The 12,132-nt window shown below is 35.8% G+C and overlaps 1 protein-coding gene across 3 annotated transcripts in view; it reads right to left on the reverse strand.

Moving 5' to 3' along the window:
• Window positions 1–259: 259 nt before the first annotated feature.
• The window catches only part of LOC110036009 (serine/threonine-protein kinase RUNKEL), a 25,710-nt gene continuing 13,837 nt past the window's right edge, over window positions 260–12,132 (reverse strand). Inside the window, exons 9-11 of one of the 3 annotated variants that reach the window (XR_002295192.1) lie at window positions 2,388–3,254; window positions 544–1,938; window positions 260–464 (exon numbers count right to left, since the gene is read on the reverse strand). Coding sequence is in view for 2 of the 3 variants with exons in the window: in XM_020740364.1 (XP_020596023.1) it covers window positions 808–1,938; window positions 2,388–3,254 (1,998 nt within the window). In the remaining variant the exon portion in view is untranslated. Of the gene's footprint in view, window positions 1,939–2,387; window positions 3,255–12,132 lie in introns of all 3 variants that reach the window. The other 2 variants (XM_020740364.1, XM_020740355.1) reach the window with 2 other exon arrangements.

A 12,132-nucleotide genomic window follows, 5' to 3' on the forward strand; every position in this document is an offset into this window, starting at 1 on the left:
ATAGAGCTTGAGAGAGAAAGTTGGTAAAATCATATATGTTTGTCAACACCATCATAGTCTTCAAATATCGTAGAGCTCATGTGATTAATCTGCAATTAAGCTTCATGATGACAGCTATTACTTTCTATTCAAGATTAGTAATACGATTCATGTAGTTATTTACGTTTAAATGCACTCAGTACCAATAGTTGTTGGTTATCAGAGGAGTGAGACTAAAATATACCCTAGGTTTAAAAAAAATAGAAGCATGGTAAGAAACTTGATCTTTATCTATCCCCTAGTTCGAATGGGGGAGGAATATCCACCAAGGACTTTCTCAAAGTATGTTCAAATCCAGGAGAACACAAATAGCAAGGAAATTCAATATAAAATAAAGAAGCAAAAAATACTGACCTGTCTAAAAGAGGCCCAAGTCAATAATGCAGCAAGCCATAATGATAGTCACATGCAAAACTGTGGATGACCTGAGAGTGAAACCTAAATCATATATTTTCATGTTCTCGATTTCCTTCAGGTAAATATTTGGTAGATATCATACAATACCTTCATGTGAGTAACAAAGAGAGTTATTGAAGGGTATAGAAGAGAAGGTGAGAGAGCTCCGATCATTTCCTCTCCCTCTAATCTTTCTACGTTTCACTTGTAACTCAAATAAGTTTTACCTCAACATTACTTCCTCGAGATGATATGTTAACTGTTCAGGAGCCAAATGTACACCGAGCTCACAAGGAAATATATCAGGATACGAATAATAAGGAACAGTGGCATCTAAAAAACTTTACCGACAAGGCGACGAGCAATATTCAATTAAACACAACGAGGCAATCGCTGCAACTCTAGGCTTAAATATAAGGCAGCGTCTGAAATCATAGAAATGCGTGAGTTCTTAAGATCTGAAAGCCGAACTTCTATCCGCATCACGTCTGGCATAGAGATTGAGAGTATCATCGCCTGTGATAAATATTGCTTACAGGCAAAAGCAACAGCATATAACAGCCGCACCAACTTCAACATAGAATCTACCTCATCCAACCTTTCCAAAAGTCTGCTAATTTTAGGAAGATTCGTCAATAGACCCGTCGTAGCTTCTCTTGATGCTGCTTTGAGCAGAAAAATCACACATTCAGAAGCCAAATCTGAAATTTGTGCATCGGAGTTGCTAATCAGTTCTAAAAATGCACTAATGTGACCACTGAAATCAGATATATCCGCGATGCAATATTGTTGATCAGCATCAAGGGTTGTGTTAAAGGCAAATTGGGTTAGGAGAGCTGGTTCCTTGCTTATAATTAATCCATTCTTGGTTCCTATGCTACGCAGAAGGAATGCCTTGCAGAGAGCAAGTGTTGGTTCCAGGAAATCTTCCATGCCATTTGCGTTCACAAACTCGAGAAGGTTTCCAATCCTTCTAACAACTTGTACATGAGATAATATCCTGGTATCCATCTCAGGAGCAGAAGCCAACGCAAGGCAGAGCTTCACATTATTCACATTTGCAAGAGACAGATCACTAAGTAAAAACTCAAAGCACTGTGAAACTGTTTCAAGATGCAAAATATCAGAAATCTTGATGTACTTAAACTCTATTAGCATCACCAGAAGCTTCTGAGCATACATTGGAATGGGATCTTCATCCTCAATAAAATTGGGATAAAGAGGAAGAAAATGTTCGTGTGATATCACATTCAAGGCCTTCAGAACCTGCTCATCATCATTTTTCAAAACATCTGAGGTGTCACTTAGAATCACCATCATCACATCAAACAATATTTTCAGACACAGAAATCTAGCATCTCCATCTTTGTTACCCTTGTATAAAGTGGCAAGACCAGGAAGAATTCGACCAGTGAAAATTTGGGGATTATTAAGAATTACAGATGGTTCCTCTGTAACTGCTTCAAGTATCTGCAGCAAAGTTATCTGGAAATCATCTCGTCCCTGCATTTCACTCAAGAACAAGTACAAACTTTACGTCAACTTTTAAGTTCTTCAAATTCTAGCTCAACAGGAGCTTCGAATATAGTTAAAGATGAGGCTTATGTTACTGTGACAGCTAGACTCAGTAACAACCACTATACATCGATGAATAATGAGCTAGCAAGAAAAAATAAGAAGATTTACATACATATCGCTCAATTCTTAAGTATTTACATATCTAACACCCAAACTTCAATTTTTTACATACATGACATATTCCCTATGAATGAAAAGGTGAATTTCAATTTTAAAAGTTAAGATGGTGATATTTTTTATGTGACATGGAACATTTGGGTGGTATAAATGTACAAATTAAAGTTTAGATGTTAGATATGTAAATACATGAGAATTGGGTGGCATGCATGTCAATGTCCAAAAAAAAGACACTAATAGCCTAGCACACGGTTTACCTGGAAAGGAGATTCTAAAAGCTTTCCGATATTTGCCAGCTGGAACAAAACATGGTTGCTTACTACTCTATGCTTGAAAGATAAGCTTCCAAGAAGATTTAGAACAGACGGAAACAGATCAGATGTATTTTTTGTGTTGTTTCTTGCAGTTACAGAAGCCACAAAACCATGTCGTTTGCCTCCCATAATCTGCTGTATATCTACAGAAACAGCTTCAAGTATCTCAGGCACTGTAGAAGAAACTATCTGTACAAAGGTCTCCATGCACGGCTGAAGGAAACTGTCCTTCTCCTTCACCAACCGGTCGACCGTAGATAGCAGTCTAGCATTGCAAAGAAATCTAGAGATCCACCTACGACTATTTTTGCAGAGAAGAGCAACAAAAATAAGTGCTTTTCCACGTAAAACCTCATTTCCCTGTTCAATAAGTGATATTAGTCCTGGAACCAACTCCTCCATCAATGATGAAAGATGCCGCAACATGCCAGATAACAAATGGTTATTAAGAAAGGCCATGTTAAGGAGATTTAAGCAAATTTGTTTTTCACGAGGGTGACTGCTCTTAAGGACAGAAGAAGCTGTATCTTTGATTGAAAGCTTCTCAAAGATCAATTGTATGGTCAACGGGCTGAAATGAGCCAGGCGGACTAAACAAGAACCAGCAATAAGCTTTGTACTCTCCTGCTTGCCTGTGGCTTTATATATGTAACAGAGATTCCCAATAACATCATGGCTACCAAAACGAGCTGTCCATTCTTCCCCTTGACTGCAGATGTTGTCAATTGTTTTTAGCACATACAACTGAACTACATCATCTTCACCCTTGCGCAAAATTGATGATACCAAACCAATTAGCGAATTGGACACCTGTTTAGGAATATTCGATTAAAATTACGGAAAATGAGCCTCGCTAAATCAAACAGTAGCGCAAATTTAGAATTTTTATTTTTGAGAAACCATTACTTAAAATTGTATGTTATTTTTAAGAATATATCATCCTTTTGGATTAAACTAATTGTACAGACAAATCTTGATTTAATTTTACTTGGAAAAATGTTAAAGCTCTAAATGAAACTATATATTTATAAATTTGAAAATTTAATAGAAATTTTAAATAATAATAGTCAAGTTATAATTTTATATTAAGAAGTAAATTAAATATTAAATAACAATAATTAAATAATAGACAAATTAACCATATTAATTAAAAATTACATAACTGAAAAAGAATATTGATATTGATATATTTCACTTGATAAAATTTAGGTAGTATTCCTACGACGAATATAAATGATATAAGATAAGATGAGATAAAATATTATACCAAACAATATGTTATAAATATTTTTGAATGACCATAATTGAATAACAAATTATTAATTATTTTTATGCTGATTCATTATACATGACTACCATGTATATTATTTATTTTCAGTTAAATTACTAAGTATAAAAGTACTGTTATTCACCAGTGTATATTCAAATATCGAGTCACGGACTCAGAACCTTCTTAAAGAATTGAACTGTCGATCACTAGAATAAATCAAACCTCGACATTCAACATTATTATTATTATTATTTCCAAATAGATCTGCTCACCGAAAAGACCACATTCTCTCTACTCCTGAAGAGGGAGATCCATTCCGCAATTGAATCCGGAAACAACAATCAGATTCAACTAGAAGGGATATATCCTACTCTCGGCATTCAACATGTTGTAAGACGTTTAAGTCCTAAAACAAAAAATAAAAAACACACAATCCAGTCATCGACACTTATGTCGAATACTATTCTCCAAATACAAACTTATTAGTAAGACATCAAATGGCTAATGTTGGCTTACTATTTAGTCTCTCATGCAGGGAATGGTTGGGGTTGGTTTCCATTTATAGCCCTGGCGGAACGGAATTTGTGGAGGCATCTCATAATTGTTTCCCCAATCCTGATATAGAATATGTCTAAAAAGACTCGCACTCTGGGCATTTTCCAGTGTTTGGATATGACCATACGGATCGAACATTCATTCTTAAAATGACTAGACACTCCTGACTTTTCGGGTAAATTGTATTATAATAAAGTATTGTTCTTGTTTGTTTATAAAGGTCATATCAAGCACTGCCTTGGGACAGATGTATAAAGGTCAATTCCCTAAGTAAATGTCTAGTCCTAGGGAACAGACTCCCCCCTCCGTGCAAAAGACACAGTGAGTAGAGAGTGAGTCAACCCTAGAGCAAGTCTCGTTGGGTTCCAAATGAGTACAGCAACGAGATCCGCTGAGCAACCCACATGAAAGGCCTGATCCACCCAAGGCGACGACTTACCTTGAGAATGTAAAGGCTAACCCCATAAATTGGCAAGACTTGGGTCAAAGGATTTATAAAGAATCGTATCCAAATATTTGCACATAAGTCCTGCTTTAGTAGGTTGGCCCTCTCCTCTATTAAACAAGAACTTAGGGAGTGAAAGTTGTCACTAGAGCGAGTCTCAGTAGGTTTCCCATGAGGATAGGGACAAGATCTACTTAATACGCCTCATAAAGACCGGACCCACTAGAAGGCGATGACCTAATGTGAAAATGCAAGACTAAAACATGAGTCGAGAAAACAAATCAACAACTAGTTAAAAATTAACTATGGCAGCAAAAATGTCTATTTATAAATTAGAAGTTAAAACTCGATATGATGTAAAAGTCAGCATTGAACTTCCAAACAATAACACAATATATACATTTCTAATCGTCGGAAGATCCCTCATCGTTATTCCCGAATCTTTGCAATTTATACAAAACATCAATAGAAGAGAAAACATAAACAAAGAGAGGAAAATACTTTCTTCATACATTGATGCTTTACAAGGTACATCTACTTATAGGAATGCCACCTCCTACATAAGGAAATTACCTAATTGTTTATATTTTAAATAAAGAAATTACCTAATTGCTTATATCTTAAATAAAGAAATTACCTAATTGCTTACAACTATTTTCTATTATATTACATAGCTAATTATGGAAGAATTGTACAACTAGAAAAAATTTATAAAAGGAGAAAACATTAATGTTGTAAATCAAATTTGATTTTCAACACTCCCCCTCAAGTTGGCATGAAAATATTCTTTAGAGCCAACTTGCACACTAAACTGTCAAACTATCTCTTGTTAAAACCTTTCGCTAGAATATTTGTTGTTTAGGGAAGGAACATACACTATGCAGATATTTCATTTGTCAATTTTTTTCTTTGATGAAGTGTTTGTTTATCTCTATGTGCTTTGTTCGATCATGAAGGACAAGATTGTTGGTGATGGCGATTGCATACTTATTATCACAATACATCTTCATTGGTGGTGGACTATGAATTTTTAATTTTTAACTCCTTTATGAATTTTTAACTCCTTAAGAATTCTTCTAATCCATAAAACTTCACATATCCCATGAGCCATAAATCTAAATTCAGTTTCAGCACTGTTTCTTCCCACGACACCTTGCTTCTTACTCCTCTAAGTTACTAAGTTTCCTCCTAGAAACGTACAGTACCCTGAGATTGATCTTCAATCTGTAATACTCTCAACTCAATCTGCGTCTGTAAATGCTTATATCTGTAAGTGCTCATTTTTTTGAACAGTAATCCTCTTTCAAGCGTTCCTTTCAGATATCCAATACACAGCCTTCAAGTGATGAGTGTTTGGAGAGTGCATAAACTGACTTAACATACTAACAGCGAAAGCTATATCAGGACGAGTGTGTGAAAGGTAGATTAGTCTTCCCACCAGTCTCTGATATTATCATTTATTAACACCATCTATTTCATTTGTCACTTGTAACTTTTTATTTGATTCAATCGAAGTTTCAGCTGCTTTGCACCCAAGCATTTTGGTTTCACTGAGCAAGTCGAGTACATACTTCTGTTGATTAATAAAAACCCCCTCTTTTGATCTGACAAATTCAATATCGAGAAAGTACTTTGCTGGCCCCAAATTTTTAATCTCAAATTTTGTGGCCAATCTTTTTTTTAATGTCTCAGTTTCCCTAACATCATCTCCTAAAAGGATAATATCATCGACATAGACAATAAGTATAGCAAGTTTACCAGTTTCTAAATGTTAGTAGAACATAACATGATCAGCTTAACTCTGAGTATATCTATACTTTTTAATCACCTTTCCAAACTTCTCAAACCAGGCGTGAGGAGATTGTTTGAGCCCATACAAGGATTGATTCAATCTGCACACCTTGTCTTCTCCAAACTTCTTCTCAAATCCAGCATGAATCCATGAATACCTCCTCTAATTCACCGTTTAGAATGGCTTTTTTAACGTCAAGCTGATGTAAGAACCAATCATGGTTTGTTGCTATGGACAATAGAACACGAATAAAATTTATCTTGGCTATCAGAGCAAATGTCTCATGATAGTTAATTTCTTAAGTTTGAGTGAATCATTTCGCTATTAGTCGTGCTTTATAGCTTTCGACACTCCCATCGGCTTTGACTTTAACAGTGAAGATCCATTTACACCTAACAGTAGACTTATCTTTTGACAAAGTAACTTCTCAGGTTCCATTTTTCAACAGAGCATCCATCTCTTCCTTTACTGTTATTCTCCAATTCGGATTTACTAAGTGCTTCCTGTATAATTTTGGGTTCAGACATATTAAAAATTTTTGACAAAAAAACTTGATGTTTGTGTGAGATTATTTTGTAGCATAGATATTTTGTAATGGAATGTTTCGTAGTACAAGAACGTGTTACTTTTCTAAAGGCTATAGGAAGATTCAGATTCATAACCTCTGAATTTTGAGCTTTTGTTAATGAGAAAATAAGGTCGGGATTGAAAATTATCTTTGTTTCTTGAGGACCAACATTTGGTTTTTAAGATTGGGAGGGAACTAAATATTCAATTTGAACCCTTTTTCCTTTTATAGAGTCTTTTCCTGGACTAAACCAGAAGTTTTGTTGTCTTATTTTGCAGTATTTCTCCCCCTGCGTTAAACAAAATAATTTCTGGTGCCTTTTTACTAGGATTTTCTTGATTTTTTTTTACTTTCAACAACTATTTATGATTCATTTTTATTAAGGACTTCAGGTGTATTTGATGTTAGAACAATTACTGGTAGTGGATCAGAAATGTGTCAAAGATCATCTTCTCCTTCTATATTATACTCCCCCTGAAGTGGAATTTTGTAAAAGAAATGAAATTTTTCCACGAAGATCACATCCATACTAAAATAAGTTTTTTTTTTGTGACAGGGTTTAAATATTTGTAACCCCTTTTGTTTGAAGCATATTCAAGAAAAATGCATTTTTCAAATTTTGGATCCAATTTTGATCAAAATTTATTTGGAATATGAACAAAACATGTGCATCTAGAGATTTTTAAACGAATATTTGAAGGCATTCGTAGAATTGAAAAACTGTTTGTCAACTTGTTTAGAGGAGTTGTATACTATAAAACTCGAGTGGGCATTCGATTTATTAAAGATGATGTTGTTAAAACGGTGTCCCCCCCATAAATATTTAGGAACGTTCATTGAAAACATAATAATCCGAGCAACATCTAATAAATGTTTATTTTTTTCTTTCAGCAATTCCAATTTGTTGTGGAGTGTCATGACATGTGGATTGATGAATTATGTTTTTGTTTATTAAAAACTCTCCTAAATATTAATTAAAGTATGCAGTTTCATTTTCTGTTCTAAGGATGCATATTTTTGTTTCAAATTGAGTTTCAATCATGCTGTAAAAATCTTGAAAGAGTTTTTCAACTTTTGATTTCTTATTTATAAGATAAACCCAACATATTCTGGTGTGATCATTAATAAAAGTCTTAAAACCTTTTTTTTCAAATAATGTTTCGATTTTTGAAGGCCCCCAAACATCACTATGGATCATGAAAAAAAATTTTGAAGGATAATATGGTTTTGGAGCAAAATTTGTGTGATTACTTTTTTGTCAAATAACACATGTCACATTGAATTAAGGTACAATTAACACCCTTAAACATAAGAGGAAATAGATGTCCTAAATAAGGAAAACTGGATGGTCTAGTTTAAGATGTCATTCCATCATTTTTTCTAATGTGGTGTTCTAACTCATACTGTTGTAAGCTTGAACATTTTTATTACTAAGAATAGTGTCTGCAAAGTAGTAAAGTCTTCATCTCTTTAGCTCTCTCAATCATCATCATCGACTTCTGGTCATAAAAGATACAAGAAAATTCACAAAAAATTACACGACAATTAGAATCATTTGAAAGTTTGTTGACAGATAGAAGGTTACATTTGAGTTTTTGAACATGGAGTGCAGATTTAAGACCTATACTGTTGGACAGTTTAATGTTTCATTTTCCAGCAATACAAGAGAAACTACCGTTCGCAATACGAACATTTTCATGGCCAGAACATTGGTTATAAGAATAAAATAAATTGCGTAAATTTATCATATGATCAGAAGCTCCATAATGAAAAATCCAAGGGTTTAATTTTCTACTTGCATGTACCAGGGAATAATTTGGAGTACCAGTAGCCGAATTGGGGTTTAGCAGATTCAGAAGTTGACCGATTTGTTCCTTGCTAAATGGGTTGATCTGTTCAGCAGCAGTGTTCGTGGTAGGTGGCTGGCGCTTGTTTCGTGGCTTCTAATCTGCAGGTTTCTCGTGGAGATACCAGCAGCTCTGTCCAGTGTGTCATGGCCTGTTGCAATGATCACACCACACCTGGGGTTTCTCCTCATTCTTTTGTGCATTTGGAGCATTCCACTTGCTAATATGAACTTCAGAATTGAATGTTGAGGTATCAGGTATGTTGGTAGAAGTGGATTTCTTGTTGAGCATTACTCCTCTTCGAGTTTCTTCGCGGCGAACTTCTAAGAAAGGCTCACGGATTGAAGTCAGTGGACTTCTTTCAATAATTCTACCCCTTACCTCGTCAAAACCATCATTAAGACCAGCAAGAAATTTAAAATTTTTATTTGCATCAACAAAGGTCTTACACCTACTAGCATCATCAGGACACTTCCATTCTTGATCATTAAACAAGTTTAGGTCTTATCATATTCTCTTCAAAGAATTAAAATATTTTGTGATAGAATCATTACCTCGACAAATATCACCAAGTTTCAGGGAAAGTTCATAAACCTGTGATTGGTTACCCATATCCAAATACATTTGGGTCACAATCTCCCAGAGTTCTTTGGCAGTAGAGTAACACATGTAGTTTATGTCTATCTCCTCTTCCATAGAGTTCACCAGCCAAGTCATTATCATGAAATTTCCTGCATCCCAAGTTGCGTGAGATGGATCTGTAGTGGCTGGCTCATGGACTTCCCCTATTAGGTAGCCTATCTTCCATCTTCCTCTAATGTACATCCGCACCAATTGTGATCAGCATAGAAAATTGTCACCATTGAGCCACATTGTGGTGATCTGAGCTGGATGATTTTCGGTGGTTCTAAAGGAGAGTGGTGCAGAAGCAAACGATAGGGTGGAGAGCTAAATGGAAGTAGCAGAATCATTTGTATTTTCAGACATGATAGAAGAAAGGGAAGAAACGTTTTCTCACAGCTGAACAAAAAGACAAAAAGAAGGCTAGCTAGGGTTTTTCAGGAATTTTATTCCTGCTCTGATACCAAGAAAACATAAACAAAGAGAGGAAAATACTTGCTTCATACATTGATGTTATACAAGGTACATCTACTTATAAGAATATCACCTCCTAAATAAGAAAATTACCTAATTGCTTACAGCCATTTCATATTATATTGCATAGCTAATTATGCAAGATTTGTACAACTACACCCTAATCTATAAAAGGAAAAAACATTAATGTTGTCAATCAAAGTGGATTTTCAACAGATCCAAATTGCCTTTATCTATCGCAGTCCACAAAATAAATTTGGCATTTTGCTCAAGGATATTTCACATATTCAGGCGTATGGGCGAGCACTTTGAGAAATTCTTCTTTCGTCTTCTTATTGTTTAAAGATCCTCACAATTTGACAATTCCGGATCCTAATACTAATTGATTCCCGGTTTCTTCCTCGAAGAGAATTGATTTAACATTTAGGGCTTCTTTTAAGTCATCGATCTTTTTCTGAAGCTCTTCATTCTCAGCGTTGTACCTTTGCTAGGAGCCTCTTTTCAGAAAGCTTTTTAACCTTTGCCTTAAAGGATTTATTCTTTGCTTTCTTGCTCTATAAGTTGATTGTAAGGCTAGATGTTTGCAGGCTAACTGTTGATGGGATTGGCATATCATGTAAGTGGCCTGCCAAAAATTCGCCATATGCTATATGACAAGAAGGTGCAGCAGGTGGCGAGCAACCTGCATTTGCTTCACCAACAAGGGAGAGCATATTATCGATCCCATCTTATACGGGATCTCAGAAAAACCTTCTTCGTCATCTAGACCTTCAATCTACTATCGCCTTTAACTTCGCTTTCATTAACAAGGCATACTTCTCCCTTCATATCGAATTCCTCCCACTTTGGCGTTTCAGATGACGAAGACGTGGTATTGGACGGGGAAGTAGTTGCGGTCGAATCCGCCTTACGGTGTTTCAACGGAGGTTCTTTCCAGGGAGGTCGAACAGGAGTTTCTTTGCTCACCACTCATTTTCCCTTATCTCCCTAAGGGCGGGAACTTGAAGCCGATATTAAAAATTCTAGTTAAAGCATTGTCGAGGCTTCAACAGCGGCCTTCGACGCTTTTAAAAGTAAAATTTCTATCACGGGTGCAAACACGGGCCCAGTCTCCTCATCCTCCTCACCCTCATTAACAATAACAACTACTCACATACTCTGAACAGCATTAGATCGGGATTTATCTCTTTCCTCCAAGATCTCCAAACGCTTCAACCATTCTTCGGTCATCGCCATTGGAAGCCTAAAATTTAGAATGAAAAAGAGCAAACTCACAAAGATCAAATTGAGAAAAAATATAATGGTCCTACAAAAGGGTTTACAGCAAAGTGCTTTCTAAATAACCTTTGTTATGGTAAAATGCCTCACATCCAATTCTTGCCCCTTTAGAGTTAGGAAGCCCAAATGTTCGACATCAGGTAACTCAAACTCGAGGAATGAGGGAAGCGAAGCTGTGAAGTGTGGCTTATCAGAGATATCCCATTCTTCCTTATATACAAAGAAGAATTTATCTTTCCACAAAACTGATCTTATTTTCCAACCCCACAAAGGTTATTCACGACGACGAGAAGATCAACATACCCTCTTTGCATACCTTAGGGGTAGTCACCGAACGGAACAACTATGTTGAGCAGGAGAGATTGTGTCATGGAAGGAACGCGATGAACATCATGATCAAGGAAATGGATCTAGGGTGAATCTGTGCTAAAACTAATCCAAAGAAACAGAGAATCTCCTCCATTTCCCAGCTTAACGAAAAGCGCCGACCTAAAACAAGTTGGTCGAAATAGCAGCACATCTCGCCCTCCATAGGAAAGTTCAGAGCTTCATTTTCTAAGGCCTCCCTATAGGTGATTGTCGGATCGAAAAAAAACGGCATTGGGATAGCCTCAAACACCGCAGTCTTAAGCTTCAAACTCATGCAACATGAATACGTTCACAATCTCCCTCAACTTCTTAGCTGACATCACAAAGACACAAACCCCGTGGGGAATGAAAAGCTTCCTCTCGGTAAAAGAAGAAAGGAATCTGAAAGGACGCAAAGAAAAGGACAGCTCTCAATCAAGACAACAAAGAGATTTCTATATATATATATATATATATATATATATATATA

Source organism: Phalaenopsis equestris, unplaced genomic scaffold (assembly GCF_001263595.1).
Source record: "Phalaenopsis equestris unplaced genomic scaffold, ASM126359v1 Scaffold000002, whole genome shotgun sequence".
Lineage (NCBI taxonomy): Eukaryota > Viridiplantae > Streptophyta > Magnoliopsida > Asparagales > Orchidaceae > Phalaenopsis > Phalaenopsis equestris.